This window comes from Apteryx rowi, unplaced genomic scaffold (assembly GCF_003343035.1).
Source record: "Apteryx rowi isolate R43461 unplaced genomic scaffold, aptRow1 scaffold_26, whole genome shotgun sequence".
Classification (NCBI taxonomy): Eukaryota; Metazoa; Chordata; class Aves; order Apterygiformes; family Apterygidae; genus Apteryx; species Apteryx rowi.
The window spans coordinates 29,972-46,175 of NW_020448974.1; the positions used below are offsets into that span (position 1 = coordinate 29,972).

General features: G+C 49.1%; 1 protein-coding gene across 1 annotated transcript in view; it reads right to left on the reverse strand.

Annotated features, from left to right (window-relative positions):
* Window positions 1-145: 145 nt before the first annotated feature.
* Window positions 146-16,204, reverse strand: part of NPLOC4 (NPL4 homolog, ubiquitin recognition factor) — a gene marked incomplete at its 5' end in the record, with an annotated part of 29,833 nt that continues 13,774 nt past the window's right edge. The window contains 8 exons of the mRNA XM_026067645.1: window positions 146-348; window positions 765-867; window positions 1,919-2,035; window positions 3,166-3,261; window positions 5,596-5,667; window positions 13,123-13,283; window positions 15,284-15,410; window positions 16,121-16,192. Of these exons, the coding sequence (XP_025923430.1) occupies window positions 191-348; window positions 765-867; window positions 1,919-2,035; window positions 3,166-3,261; window positions 5,596-5,667; window positions 13,123-13,283; window positions 15,284-15,410; window positions 16,121-16,192 (906 nt within the window). The remainder of the gene's footprint in view (window positions 349-764; window positions 868-1,918; window positions 2,036-3,165; window positions 3,262-5,595; window positions 5,668-13,122; window positions 13,284-15,283; window positions 15,411-16,120; window positions 16,193-16,204) is intronic.

Below are 16,204 nucleotides of genomic sequence, written 5' to 3' on the forward strand. Positions count from 1 at the left end.
GTGGGACTGTCCCCGAAAAGGAGCGTGAAGAGTAACCGGGGAGAGCTGGAGCCGCCCCCTCCCTGGCCGGCTCCATGCCCCAGGGGTGCCTGATCGCGGGGAGCGGAGGGGAGGATGGCGAGGGGGCGAGCACCACTCCTGCTGCTCGAGGCTTTGCTCTGTATTGGAGTCTGCCCCCGTGCTGGCAGGGCTAGGTCCGGGGCAGGCTGCACATCTCGCAGTGGTCCGTGCCCGGCTGGTTCATGAAGGTGCAGTGCTGGCAAGCCCACATGGCTGCCGACACGGCGTGCGTTGAGCCGCCCATGGCACCGTACTCGTGTAGTCCTGAGATCTGGACGCCGACTGTGCCTGCAAGAGGGAGAACCCCGTCAGACCAGGGGAGGGAGAGAAGCGCTGGAGCCAGGCAGGTCCCCCGTATAAATCCAGAGCAAATTTTCTCTCCCCGAACCAGGCAGGAGCCTCTCCCTCCTCCCTGCCCTCACCCCCAAGGCTGGCACCACAGGGAAGCTCCCACAGCCCAGGTGGCAGATCTTGGTGCCCCGCAGCCCAGAATTAAAGATCCCACACTCCGCAGCCTCCCCAGACCCATTCCCCCTGCGCTGCTTGGTGCTACTGCGTCCCACCTGCCTGGCACAGATGCTGCCCCGAGCCCCCTCCAAGCCCTCCCTGCCCTGAGGGCAGTGCTGGGCACGTGCCGGCCCGCTCAGCCCAGCCCCTGGCCCGAAGGAAGAGGGGCTGGGTCGCAGAGAGACCCCGTTTCTTACTGCAGAGCTGCTCGATGGTGGCCCACTGCTCAGATTTCTTCCATGTCTGTGCAAGCTCCTCGTTCTTGGTCCTCACGGCCTCCAGCAACAAGCTGATGCTGTCCTGGAAGCCAGAACAAGGAAATGAGAGCTGGGCGCTCCTCCCGGCGCACAGGCCGGAGCTGTGGCCCAGGCGAGTGCCTCCCTGCCCTCCCCCACCAGCCCCAGCAAGGGATTAGACAGAGCTGTCCGTCTGCACTCTCATCCCTTCCTAAATGGCCCTTTGGGCTGCACAAGTGATGTACACTGTCAGGAAAAAAGATGGAGTTTAGTCCTTCTGCTCCCTCCCCTTCAGACATACCCCTAAAACCCGAATGCTTCATTTTCCCCTGCTCAGAGAAAAGCGTTTCCTAGCTAGGCTGCAGCCAAACGCTGCACTGCCCCGCGCAGGAGAGCGGGCCGGCGCGGGGTGCGAGCCTCGCTCCCAGCGGGGTGCAAAGCAGCCATCCCGGAGAGCGACGGCTCCCTGCGCCCAACCCCGCGCGCAGCCCCGGCCCGATCTCCAGCTGCCCAGGGTCAGCCCAGCTGCCCTGCACATGCTCAGTCCGCAGCGCCTTCGAAGCCTCTGGCAAACACATGGCTCTTTCTGCTGGCGTGCTGCTTAAAAACGGGAATGTCCGATGCCGCAGATGTTAACGGGGGCCTGGGCAACAGCCAAGCTCCCAGTGCCAAGCCAAGAGAGGCAGAGCTGCAAAGACAGGAAGTTGTTGGCCTCGCAGAGATTTGGGGGCTCTGATCTTGTTATCGTTACAACAGGAATTTCTGATTCCGAGATTTTTAAACGTTTCCAGCTCTCAGAGCTGTAGCTAAGTTGGCTCTATCCGGTCTGCAACCGTGCTAACAACCACCACCCACTCATTGCTCCAAGCAGCACTTTGAGAGCTTTCAGTCTAGTTGGGGACTTTAGTTTTACTTTTTCAACCTTCCACTGAAAGGTCAGCCTGGAAGAACAGGCGTTTGGCCAGTTCCATGTCCTGCGCTGCAGGAGCGGACACCCAACCTGGGGAACTGCGGGCCCGAAACGCTCTCCTCGCACACGTGAATGACACTGTGCGAGGAGCTCAGGGCCTTGTGCACAGCGACGCCGACATGGCCATCTCCTCCTGGTTACGTACCCGCAGAGGCATGACCTCATTTGTGACCAGGAAGAGGAGCAGATGGAAATCAGAAATGATGTCTAGGAAAACCGAGGAAGTGTTTTGGGACAGGTACGTGGCCAAGCTGTGGAAGTCCTACAGAGATGGAAAAGTAATAAAAAAAAAGGTCACTTTTCACCCCACAGAGTGATAACATGATTTTCCTACTCAGACCCATTAGCAGACATTGTAACACTCCTGTCCCTTTTGAGCATCAGCTGCAGCGTGCAGAGACTATCCTGAAATCAGATCCCAGGCTGTCAGACTGAATTGCAGCTTACTGAATTTCCAGAAAAGAGGACCTTTGGGTCCACAATCTCTCTTATCCAGCCACTTGAACAACCCCAGCACAGAGCTGATCCCAGACCCAGGACATGCTGAGCAGAGGCCACTCCGCTCAATTCACAGCCCAGTCCCCTAAGGAAAGGGGCAGATGAGGACGAAGCAGCCCCTCCTTCCCCAGCCCCTCCTGCCTCGCACCTCTCATCCTCTGCTCTCAAACCCAGGCCACCTTGAGAAGTGAGAACCAAAGTTGTTGTCAATCAGCCAACTTTCTCTCTTGGACTGTTGACAGAGCCACGATGGGCAGTGATCATTCTCCTGTGACTACTTTCGAAGAAGTTATTGACACCTTCGGCATGGCCTCTTTAGAGAAACTATACGTTGCTGCTTTAAAGCAACTTAAGCCTTCCTTCAGCTGGCAAAAATCAGTGTATGCCTCGAGCTGTCCAGCAGCTGCCTCTGCTCAATGCTATCTGGACCTCTTTCAGTTAAAGGTCTCAGGATTTTAAAAATCGGTCCAGGAAGAAAAGTCAGTGTTCTCTGAGCTGGGGTAACAGACCCTTGCTCCCATTCCCATCCAGGGGGAGAAGCAGGTCCTGTCCTGTCACTGTGAGGTTACAACCCTGCTAGATCACACACACACACGCCCAACCAGAACTGACACCTCTTTAGTGCTATCTGGGAGACACCAGCGCTGGCAAAGAGCAAGGCCTGGACCTCATCGCTGGACGGGTGGGCACTGGTGTGTCCAGCAGGCTGATCTACATGCAGATGCTGTTCAGTGCAGGAAGCGTAGCTGGCTGCTTGGCAGAGGCTGCACCAAACCGTGAAGAGGTGATTTAAGGGCACAACTGCAGCCATCCCTTCTCAGACGTTAGTAAGTGTAGGGGAAGCAGACAGACACATCTGTATTAAACATAGTTTTGGTACAAATCACTTCTTACCTGAGTTTCTCCCAGCACATCACGGTTCTCGATGGGGAATGGATTTTGAGAAATAGAAAAAGTGTAGACTGGATCCTTGGGGAAAGTTGTAGTAATCTAAAAAAAAGGAAAGGACCGTTAGAGCAAGGAGAGCAGGAGAGGCAAGTGGGATATGGGAAGCAAGGCTTCTGATAACCAAAAGCAGCCACAGCTACATGTTAGAGCTCAGCCAGGGAGTGAGCGAGGYAATTACAACACGGATCTTCTGACTGCTGTTAACATTTAAAGTGATATTCCAGTCAGCAGATCCCTTAGCTCCTGGCAGCCATTTTTAACTAAGCTGGGGGCAGATGTACTGAACTCGCTCCTTACAACAGCACAGCAAGGTGCTTTGGAGAACATCCCTGCGGGTGAAAGTCACTGGAACACAGCTCAGCCCTGTGCCAGGCAGCTGCTGTTTGGGGCATCACCCTGGGGGTAATCTTAAAATCAGAGGGTGACAGGGGAGAGTGTGGCCCCCATGCCTGACCACGGGGTACCCAGGGGACTCTGCCACTTTCTTCTGGGCTGGAAAGGGTGCTGAGCGAAACGCCTGCACACTTCATTTAACAGAGGGATGCTGGGGGAAGATGAAGGGAGTGAAAACACTGGTGAGAAATACATTACAGAACAAGAGATTCTTGGTGTCACAAAGACCTGCCTACATCCTCTCTGAAATCCTCGCTAACAAGGATGCTCAAGAGCTGCGTGCATTTGACACAACCACACTCAGCTGACACCTGCAGCAGCTCACAGGCTGATACAGGCTCTTCTCGGCATGAAAAGGACTTCACTGCCGCTTGAGCATCCAACCACAACCCCTGCTTCCTCCAGCCCAATGCACTTGCTCGTGGTGAAATCCCTCGCCCTGTCCGAGCAGCAAACTCTCCTTCCTTCAGCAGGGCGAGCCAGACGCCTGCCCCTAATCCCTGGACGTGCTGGTGCAGGAGCCTTGCTGGGCCGCTGGGAGCCCCCAGTGCCCCTTCCTGCAGTGCAGCGCTCTCCCCGGCAGCGCCTGCCACGTGCTCCCGGCAGGATCCAGCAACTTCTTCAAATACCGAGGCAACAGCCATGGGTAGCTCTGCATGGGCTGTGCCCTTCCGGCCCCATGCGCTTCCCTCAGTCGCCCCAGACTCAGGATTACGCTAAACCTGCCTCCTCCCTGCACCCTGTGCCAAATGGGAACGAAGAGGTAATATACCGACATTTACACCAATCCCAGTTCTGGGGTTGTAGATCTTTGGTGTGGGTTACCGACTGCTGGGCCCTGTCAGAGAGGCTCTTCGTAGGCAGAAATGCAGAAATACCTGCCAGTACAGTATTAACTAAAATAGATATTTTTTTTTTTAAAGAGACAAAACAAGATGCTTCAGAAATGCAGCTTTCTATCGTTCCAGACTCCTCCTAAATGCATGCTTTGTCAATCTGTTTTCTTCTTAATTACACCCCAGGTAGTCCGGAAACAGATGCCTTTACTACTTGAGTAATAAATATGTTTCAACGCTGCCGATGGGAATGGGGCGTCTGAAGGCCCCACACAATGGGCCCATTGTTCTGAACACAGTATTTCTCCGTGTGAATCACATGTCAAGGCCTTCGGTCCGAATGCCGCTCTGATAAGCAATACATGCACCAGATAGCAAACGGGCAAGAAGGAAGAGCAAGTGGAAGTCTCCAGCCTGCCAGCTTCCCTGTGCCTGAAGGTCAGTTTGCCTGTGCCAGGGGCAGCTGGACCAGACCAGTTGCTCTGAGGGGATTTAATCGTTACTGGCACCATCTTCAACTCCAGCACTATCATCTGTCATCCAAATTATTTGCTTTCCTGCCTTCCACACCATAACAGTTTCCGTTCAAGCCGAAGGGCAGAGCTATGCCCCAGTGCCYGGCAATGTTTGCCGACGGGCAGGTAGTGGCCCTGCTCCAGCCAAGCTCTGTGCCGTTGCTCGTACTCCCTCTCCCAAGAGCAGGCATTTTTGTAGCACCAACGTGGTCTGCTGAGTCACTACGAGGAGCCGGATTCTTAATTGCTGCTAACAGACAGACAACTGGAGTTTTCTAATTAGCTCCCCGTGAGGTAGTGCCCAGCACACATATCCTTGGGGCTGGCTGCTTCCTCTGTTTTATGGCTACATGCCATTTCATAACAGTGATAAGACAAACCAGGCAGTGACTCCCAAGGAAGTAAATGCATTCTCTGGCACCACAACACGCTGCTCCCAAAGAGCACTGCAATTACCCACAGTGTACCATCTCCCGCACCTCTGTGCTAGAAATGCCTGGCAGCAGAGGAGAAAGAGGATAGAAAGAAATCTGATCTATGAAGCAAACTCCAATGTAAATGTCAGAGGTGGGTCAAGAACTTAACTCTGCCCTGACCATCTCCCGTTCCCAACAAGTGCAACAAATACTTACATCTATGATTAGGTACTCAACGGGGAGCGGGCGAGCCAGCTGTGTGATCTCATTGCCAAACTTGTCTATGTCCTGAAAGAAGAAGAGTTTCTTATTATTCCTCAGTGCGGAAGTGGTGTGAAGCCTAAGGGATACGGCACCTGAGACACCCACACAGAAGCTTGGGAATTCTCAACTYTGGCAGATCACTGAAGGTGCGGAAAAGAATCTGTTCACGTGAGGCTGCTTTATTGGTACTGGGGCTGACACAGAGCCGCCCGATTCCCTGCAGTTCATAGGGGTTAGAGATCTCCCTAACTTCCTAAATCAGGCCCTCTGTTTCTTTGTGAGCCAAGAGAGTGTTTTATCACGAATGTGGCACCTTTGTCTTGTTTGCCTCAGTCGTCACCACCAGAGAGATGGATGGCATTATCTGAAAAGTGTAGATGCTGTTTAAAAAGCAGTGTTGTCTTAAAAAAGRAGGGACAACTCCACATCTGCTTTCCCAACCAAGGCAAACCTGACTCTGCAAAACTGACTATGAGCGTCTAATCTGACTGCTCGCTTCTGCTCAGGAATTGGAAGTCCAGGCACTTTCTTATACGCAGACCTGAGAAGCTAGCACATCACACGGCATAAACTTGTTTTGCTTTGCCAGACGAATTGAACGTTAAGTTTAATTATGGAGAAAAATGGCCAGCATATGTTCATTAATCATAAAATGACAATTAGACTTGATTTATGTCAAACATGCCGAGTTCAAACACAGCTTCAGAAATAAATTCATAAGAACTGACACTTTTCATTAAAGATTCTGTACAAGGGGATTGTATTTTCTACCTAAATCATCACTTAACATGTTATAAATCATTCATTGAGCCACATATAAATTATACGCCCATAATTTCCAATCAGAGACCCTACATAAAAGTTTACATTTACTGAGTTTTCAGAAGTCCCAGTGGCTGGAGGCAGGCCCAGGGCTGCTGCACACCAGCAGAGCCGTCACCCTGACACCTCAGTGGCTTTCGGGGAGCTCTGCGAGAGGCTGTGAACTCTGCTCTTCCAGCCCCTTTCCAGCAGTTCTCCTCCAGGGTTTTGAGCAGCATTCCTAGCGCTGAGCCAGCAAGCAACAMACTTCAGGATAAACTGCCCATGGCTGACATCCTCCTTTCACAAGCTATATTTTCTCCGAGTATGCCACTCCTCCGCTATCAGCGTTTCTCAGTTACACTAGTATTTACACAGCACAAATATGCAGCRCGGCAGCCAGCACCCCGCTCTCACGCTCTGCTCTCCCAGCAGACCCGGAYGGACATTGCCCAAGCAGGCTCTGGCTTGCTCCTCCGCTCGAGGCAGGAGCCGCCAACAGCCCCTGCCACGAGCCCCCTCCCCACCTCCACCCCAAGCACCCTCTGTCCCTAGAAATAGTTCCCTTTGTAAAAAATCTACCTTCCAGTCTTTGAAGCTGCTTTTAAAAGCAATTCTGATAAGGATCTTTTCTCCTTGAACATGACAGGTTGTTGGCCCTGTGGTTATTTTAGCAACAAGCTGGTGGCTTGTGGCCTTAGATCTCTATAGCTCTGACAGGAGCAGTAGGAGACGTGGAGCCTTTTCAGAGAGATCACAGGGCCTGAAAGCTAACCTGTTTCGAGATCTCAGTGATACYGTAAGAGTCAGGAATCAAATCCAATCAAACCAAATCAGCTTCCCAAACACAATCCTGCCCCTGCAAGAAAGAACCTGCAACAACTCACACATAATTAGCCCATCTGGAATTCATTTTCAAATCTAATTAAGTTCTAATATGCAGAAACATTTTTCCAGCACCTGTTCGCTTTAATCTCCGCCTCTGGGGATTTCCATGTTAAATGCCTTCTTTTTAATATCATGCTACTGAGGCCTTCAAGATATGCACTATACTGTTATTACCAAACTGSAACCTCACTTCCCCCAAGTCAGAGGACATGTCCAAACCCTCTCGCCTCCCCCAGAATGAAAAGGCCCCTACCTCCACGCCAGCACTCTTCTCCAGCCCCCACGCACCATTTTATTAGGCAATTACATTTTAAAGGCCTTAACAAACGTCAAGCTGGGAGAATTGCTAGGAGAAAGACATCTTCATTCTGAGTTTGGCAGTCACCAGGGCCCCAGCAGMGCCTCTCTGCACATGGTACATTATTATTGCTGCTTTGGAGCCTGAGACCCCCAAAGCCATGAACACCACTTGCTCCGCTTAGCGGCGACAGCTCCAAATGGAGGACTGCAAGGGGTTAACGGAGGCTCAACTATTTGGCGCTTGGACAAAAATCAAGCAAGAGAGCCTGGAGGATCTGGACAATGAATCATCCTGAAGACTGGAGCAAACTGGAGATTGCATCAGGTGCTGTGATTAGAGTCTTTCAAACCACTGTTTGGAGGCAGAAGCCGCAAACACATGAGGTCAAGAAGGGAAAGTGACGGCCGCATCTGCATGCAGAGGGCTGGCCACATAACACCTTCCTGCGGCACTGCAGGCCTCCAGCAGCAAGAAACGGCTCCAGGGTGGCTTCAAGTTTTCTCACACTAAGGTCCCAGGAGCAGYCGTGCAAGGAATCCGAGCAGCATTCAGCCAGGAGGGAGGCTCTGACTCCGTGGTGACTTGGCATCCCAAGGCTGGACAGCCATTAGTGTCTGATACCGTTAGTCTTCCTCATGGGTTCACTCTGCTGATGGCATTACTGAGCTGAGAAGATGCCTGTTTTTTCGTTTGTTACTGAATCCCAGCGCTGCATTTCCCTCCGCTGACTTCARAAGAGCTTTACTGGGCAGTACTGCCCCCTTTCACAGATAGGGCAGCTGACATGCAGAAATGAAGCGACTTTCCTAAGAGCAAGCAATAGGTCAGTGAGAGTTGAAACCCATCTCAGGAGACTCCTCATTAGCTAATCAAGCATCCTCTTCCCGGAGCAGCTGGGACATTTGAAGCTAAGAAGGCTTTTCCAGTCAAACATGAGCCATTGGTAGGAGGCCAGGCAGGGGAAGTCCTTTATTGCTAGTGAAAACTCCCTGCAGAAGTCTCCGTGCAGCTTGGTTATGATGTTTTCCCCAGGAAGACGATTTCAAAGCGAATGGGAGGAAGCAACGCRTGCCACACTCGGAACAGCCTGGGCTCCGAGAAGCTGTGGGTCTGCAGTCCTGTTCGGCTCTAACAAAAGCAGTACGCTGCCATCAGCTCTCTCCCAGGGCCAGATGGGATTGCATTTAGCAGATGACAAGCTGAGGCCCAGACACCGTATCAGCTGTTGTAAATGCAAAAAGCACATGCAGGACTCTCCAAGGGGCAAAGGGCCCTTTCATAACACTGGGGCCATTGAGAAAGGCTTTTGTCTTGCACCATCCCAAAGAAACTTTGTGGGATATTAAGGCAGCTGTAAAATGGAACTCATTGCAAAGATGACGGCTCCATATTCATGCTAAGCTGAAGTAAGTATCTGTCATTAAGAGACAAAGCTGTTCCTAAAAAACCTACTAAAATCCAATTATTCAAATGTTTCAAAGGGTCTGTAAAGCACAGCAATATCTTTCCTCCATTCAGTGGGAGGTTGAGACATCCAAGAAGTTAACTCTGGAGCAGAGCTCTGCAGGGTCACACCCAACTCCCAGAGCGCTGCGCAGCCGGGGCTGTGAGGAGGTTACGGACTTGCAGACTGGCTGAAGGGAGCTTGGAATACAGAGCACGCAGGGAGCGCACCACCAGGCACGCAGGCACAGCGCGCAGACAGCCTAAAGGGAAGGGATCGGACCTGACCGAGGCACTGAGCATCAGCACTTGCTAGGGATTTCAAATCTGAATAATCAAGCCCACAGCTTGCAAGTTACATTCTTAGTGAAATCAAAATCAATACGCTTATTTTCTAGAATCAGATGGACAAAGGAGGACACTGCTCAAGGGCAGAAGATAAGGAACATAAAATGCCCACGTGTAATACTCAGCTAGTTTCTCCCTTACCCAGCTGAGAAACAAATTAAAGTGGCCACAACTTCGTTGTCTCCACTTACAAGCAGAGCAGTTACCCCAATTTGTGTGTCTGCATCTTGACAAGGGTGACTCCATGAAATTCCTTGAACTGAACTTGCCAAGAAGGATGTGCTGGTTGTGCAACATTCAAATGGGAAACAGCACTGCACTGTGACACTTCACAGCCAGACCAGGAGGCGAAGGGGGATGTTTTCTTCCTTCTGGCTATTCTTACCTGGAGACACATCTCGGAGCGAAGCAACTTGTATTCATGGTCCCCAAAGCCCTTGATTTTCACGCTTGAACAGAACTCAAGCCTTCACAAGCCAGGATAGCAACAGCCACATGTAGAAAGCACCATACTGCCAATTCCATTGGGGTGGTTCCTCTGAGCAGCAGGGCTAGTGGCCAATGTAAAGAGAACGGTAAAGACATACAGAAATCACAAGGCTAGAGGCTGAGGAAAAACGCCTTGCCTTCTGAGACAGGACAAAATCGGTGCCATCAAAACTGGTTTTGCCAGTTCCATGAAAGAAAGGCCCATCTACGCTAACACACCATTCAGATGAGTCACGTTCACGCAGGAACCTTTTCAGCAACAGCTGCAGCTCAGGGGACATGGTAGCCCCTGCTCCCACTCCACAAACCTGCTGTGGCGCAAAGCGTGCACGAATGGCTCGCTGACCAAAGACAGCTGCTCTTTTCTCTCCAGGCACCTCTTTGCCTCTGCACTGAAGTCCTCGGAGCTGCAGCTCGCCTGCCTGCAACGTGGGTCCTCGCACCCCTTCTGTTCCTGCAGCGTTACCGACTCAGACGCATTTCTTAACAGTCCCTGTGGGAATGACCACGCCTGCCAAGAGCAGAGCTGGAAGATATCTTCTTCCAACCACATGACTGAAGCGCAGTTGTTGCCTTACACTTCACCACAAATACATGCAGCACTTTTCCTACTGGCAGAAGTTTAAGGTGCATCTACTGCATTACCCTGCTGTAGATAGATACAAGAGTTCAATAGATTTTTTGGGGTTTTTTTTTTTTTGCATTGGGATGCAAAGTGGTTCTATAAATACGTCCATACTATACAAACACGAGCTTTTTGGTTCTCATCCAATCACAATAAATTTACATAGCTCCTTTCATCCTAAAGTGCTCTTCAAATGAATACTTGCACACTACACAAATATATATATTTCTATATACATATATATGGATTTTTCTCCCTACCACTGAAATAGCTTCTCACTCTGAGACACAATGCAGCAACTACTCAAAAGTGCAGCTTTCTGCCCAAAGCTGGGGGGAGGCAGCAGAGAGGACAACCCCTGTAYCAAAGGCTGGAGAAAAAGCTGCTCAGCTCTTGCAGAGCTTCAAAAGAGAAAGGGGTAGAAGGGCACTGCACTACTAACCAGCCGTCCTCTACTGTGAAGCCAAACACAGACACAACTCCTGTTCCTAAAACTACATTTAACTAGTGCTTTGACACCATTGTTGTCACCAACCCAGTAACTATGAGGTAGTGTCTCTGACCTCAAGCCTTGCACATTTAATGAGACCCTAAAGGTTTTTAAAGCCAGGAGTGACTAAGCTTTCCATCGATTTAAGAACATTCCAAAAAAATATTAAGAGATCCTACAGCCAAACACGTTTAAGTCTGAAGGACAATTACACTCGCCAGAGCAATCCTCAAGCCTTCCTTGAGCACATCATGAAAAGGCAATTATRGATAGAAGTTATAAAACATATGAAATAAGCTGCAGCCCGACCCAGTGAATCAGTGTTCATGGAAATTTCCACACAAGACTGGAGTCATCGGTTCACATTTTGTTTATCTCCCTGCTTCACATTACAAATCAGAGTGAAGACCTTATGGGAACACCCACTGCCTTCCTGCTACTCCAAACACCCGGGGTGGCCCACATGTGGAACACAGACCTACAGGACCTCCTGCAAGGTTGCATCCCGACTGTGGCACAGCACGGGCTCCTTTGGAGCAGGACCACAGCACGCCAGGAGATGACGTCATCTTCATATTCAGCGCCAACCGTTGCACAATTGAGCTCCACTGTATCTAAAGCGGACCTGGCTTATGATCCTAACAGCAAGCTGTCCGCATGCTATGGGAAAAGGCCAGGATTTCATCCAGCTTTTATACACGAGATTCCTCTCAAGCACTAAATTTAGCCAAAAGGTACTCCTCATTTTCAGGTGGCATCAAGACAAGCCAACAGTTCAGCATTAAGGGCGGGAGTGAGAAGGTGGAGTCTCATGGGCTAATTCACCCAGACCAGCATTTCCTCATCTCAAGATCAGGGCATACAAGACTATTCTGACAAGCTGCTTTTCTGTTGATGGTGTACAAAATGCTCGTTTCAACTGCACTGAATGATGGTAGCTTTGCTTATCCTATATTCTTTAATGGACAGCCTTCATACAGACAGCAGGAGCGCTGCAGGCAGAGCAGGCTGCGAATATCAGACACAGACAAGAATGAGATAACTAACTTGGGTGATGGATGGCTAATTAGTATGCAAGCAGTGCCATTAATTAAATTCCTCTGTCCTTGCTCATGGAGCACCAACACACACAAGTTTGAAAATCAGTGCTATTAGCCTCTGCAGAGATCCTGTCCCCACATTTCTAACTTGGTGCTGCAGATGTAGGAGGTCTGAAGATCTCCAGAAACAACTGTCAAGTGAATAATGACAGTCCATTCATCACTAACAAACTGTATTTAAAACCACAGCAGACCAGCCAGCAACAGCACTCTTGCATGAAACTTCAAGTAGGAATATTTTGGATCCATGAGGGTGCACTTCTCTGGGTGCAGGCATCCCCCACTGCTCCTCGGGACCACTTTTTGGAGTTTACTGTCTGACCCAAGAACAGGATCTGGGAGCAGGTAGTAACTGCAGTACTAGGGAGAAGAGCCGGGAATGCATAGGAATTGTCCTGCCATTGTTCTGCAGCTGCGAAAGCCTTCACACTCTCCTTTTGTTGCAGAAGAAAAACCATACACGGGGCTGTCTCTCCTCTTGCTGCCTGAACCGCACCATCTTTCATTGCATCTGCTGTTGTGCTCATGCTACTCCTGTGCCTGTGCGTTATACACCAGAGAATCCCTAGCGTCACATAAGGAACCTGACTGCACCATTTGTGCTAGCACAGATCACACATGAGTATGACTGAGCAGTGAAGGAAGCAGATATTTAGCTCAGGACTAAAATCAGAGAAACACAGCAAATACTGCCAATAAATATGGAAGAGGATGTGAATTCAGAGCGCTTGCTATAGGTTCTTGGTAGATCGCTGCAGACCTCATTTAGAAGCTGGATAGCCAATGGCTACTGCTGTACTGGAAACTGTAACAGCGCTTTTAGGAGGGGGAAATGGAGCTTATGCAATTACTTTGCGGACATGTGGTGAATGGTTACTACTGAAAATAGTTCAGACCTCAAAGACATGTTTTTTGAGCTGGCCATACTGATTTCCAGACACTTGGCAGRGTTGTTCTTCGCAGCTCCCCCCACCCACAGGCGTGCAGCCCTTACCTTATAGAACACATCAGGCACATACTGCTCACTGCTGGACTCCTTTGCATAGCCCAACTCCGGTGCATCTCGGCAGGGCAGCAAACACTCATCTCGAACCAGTGCCATGCACTGATTCGAGACCTGGTACCCTTCAAAGTGGACCTGGTTGTCGGGACCACCTGGAAGTGAAAAATCTGGTTAAAAATCCCAAAGGAGAGCAATTTGCCCAGTCTAACTCAGAGACGTATGACTCAAAGGACGACGTTAAACACGACACGAGTCTTTTTAACAGTGGAGAATACAGAGGAAGAAACTGCTGGCGTTGTTGCATGGGAAGTTCTTCTAGGCAAGAATCCCCATTTAAATTCTACATTTATTTAATACCCCACGCTTCTTCAGTACCATTTTCACAGCTAGCCTAATGGGAAAGACCCCTCGGGTGACAGCCAGAGTGTTTTGCCAGGGGCTTAAATGAGGCTAAGCTATCCTTTTGGAGGCCCCCTCGTAGCACCCRTCTCAGACATCCCCTCTCTTTCAAAACAAAAACCAGGCATACAGCTCCCACACTCCTGTTTCATTTCCAAGGTACCACAAGCTGCAGACTCAGGGATGGTCACCTAGCGGTGTCAGGCATAAGAAGAAAAAGTGCATTCTTGGCCTGTAATGGATGGCTTGGTGGAAACCGGACATGGAAAGTGGAAATTAAGAGCCTGGCTCACTGATAGATCACATGCTTGGTGCTTTAATTTGGATAATGTAAGCAACATCAGGTCATATGTCATTAGAACACAACTGGAAAGAGAAGATCAGATGCAGACAGATGGTAGGAAAATGTTACTATTTCCAAACCTAGGAATTCAGGAGGAGAGGGGAATTAATCCATGCAGAGGATTTAAAGATAAAGGTGATGCAAACTATGCAATTATATTTATACTGCACAAAAGGAAAGAATCAAGTGTTTAAATAGAAACCCGAAGGGCTGATTTAACAGAAAAGAATGAAATTATCTGGAACAGAAAAGAGGAAATATTCGTTTTCTACCCTTTGATCTCTAACCTCAATCACTCACTGCTCCAGAACAAACACTCCTAGAAATTAAACATAGACCAAGACGTGGGAAAAGATTGAACAAAGCTAGCCATCATTTTCTCAGTAAAACACCTTGTTTAAAAATAAAATAAAATAATAATAAAATAAAATAAGTGAGAAAGAGATACACATTTACTTTTAATGAAAGATTGATGTGTTTAACAGCCTGGAATGCACAAGGCAGCTGTCTGATTACAAGAGCCTGTTAACTGAAAGAGATAGTGTTTTTACTGAAAAAGGCTCCAGGAACACTTATAAAGCCTGGGCTCAGAGGAGGCAATATAATATCACACTTTCGTTTTTTATATTGGATGCTATTTGAAAGTCATGCTTTTTTTCGTTGTACTAAATAGACCCAGAACCCAGAATATCTGCTCCAGGGAAATTTTAAATGAATACATGTGTCATCCCATGGAGAACAGCAGATTGAACTTCTAATGCTACAACTCCTCCAGCACATGCCAACATCTCCCCACACGGTCCAGGCAGAGCAGACTATTCCATATGGCCTCTGGAGACTTGCTGTGAAAACGGTTAAAATCAGAGGTGACAAAGCAAAGCATTTTGCAGCAGGCTTCTCTGTTTTATTCAGACAAACAAAAAYGTTTCCATGCACGAAAGGGCAAAGAATCCTACGTAAGGGTTTCCCTGACAGCGACACAAGGGAGATAAAAGTCCCTCCTTTATGCTGAACGAGCCAGAGTAACTTTCAGGATCCAGATTGCTGTGGTTCTGCACTGCCGCTTTCAGGCAACAGAATTTGGAGCTTAAAAAGTCAAAAGAGAAAACCAATCAACATCTATTCCCCTGACTACAGACAAATGCGCGCATTCTGGATCAGAGGGGTGGATGCTACGGATCTGAGCCTCAATTAAGATTCCTGTCAGGGATAGAGTAAATAGCTGTAGAGCAGATAGCACAAGGAACAAAAATGTATTTTACTTGATAAAACAAGGCTAAACCCTTGTTAAATAGGACAGATGGGGACTGGAATACTGACTTCTGGGAGAGCTGCTTATTCTTCTTCTGTTAACAAAAGGCAATTCAGGTATAACCAGGAGAGTCAAGGCAAGCCAAGGCCAGTTTATACCTGTAGCCACAACTGTGACAAACTTGGATCCAAAATGACCATCTGGAGAAAGGCGACAGATGTTGGGCTGCTGGTTCTGAAAGTTTCCAGCTGTGATGCACTCTTCTGCACTTAGATAATAAGTGTCCTGAGGGAAGAGTAGAAATGTCAATAAAAAGGACAACATGATGTAGCCTAGACCTATTTCCCTGGTCTGCAGCCAAAGAAAACTACCAACACCCTAGTAAAACACGCTTTCGTAGAAAGCTGCTGCAAAGACTGAGAAAAGAATGTGACATATCAGTTCTCTGGCCCTGAACTTGGTTTTCACCAGAAGGAACATCCCACTTCTACTTCTAGTTCCACCCACCTTTACACACCCCTTTGTTATGGGGTTTCATTTTCCAAGCAGGGATGCCATTGATTTTAGAACTGCAGGAAGCTGAGAAGGTCAAAGTTTGAGGATCCAAACCATGTACCTCACAAAGCCCAGCCCATAAGAAGGGCCTCCAATTGAATCACTTTTGCTCGTTGAACTTGCATCTCACACAAACTCATTCCCTCCACTCTATTAAATTCTCTTGAACCATGAGCACCACGAGCAGGTGAAGGACTGCAGGCAGGCAGCTCTGCACGCTGTCCAAACAACTACAAACTCCCAACAGTGCTTGTTGAGCTCAAGCTCCTTTTCCTTCAAAAGCTTTTTAAAAACCACATTTCACAAGAATTCCACTTCCAGTGTCACCTCCAGCCCTGTGCTGCCCTGGCTCAGCATTCTGCTTGGCAGAGCCTGCACTTACGTGCTCATACAAACAGTCAATATCAAGAGCTGTAATTAACTACGCACTTGCATCTCACCTTGTTTCGGCTGTATCGAACGGTCCCTTTCCGTGTGTCTTCCGAGACCAGGTCAGTAAATATCCAGCCAACCTATAGAGAAAT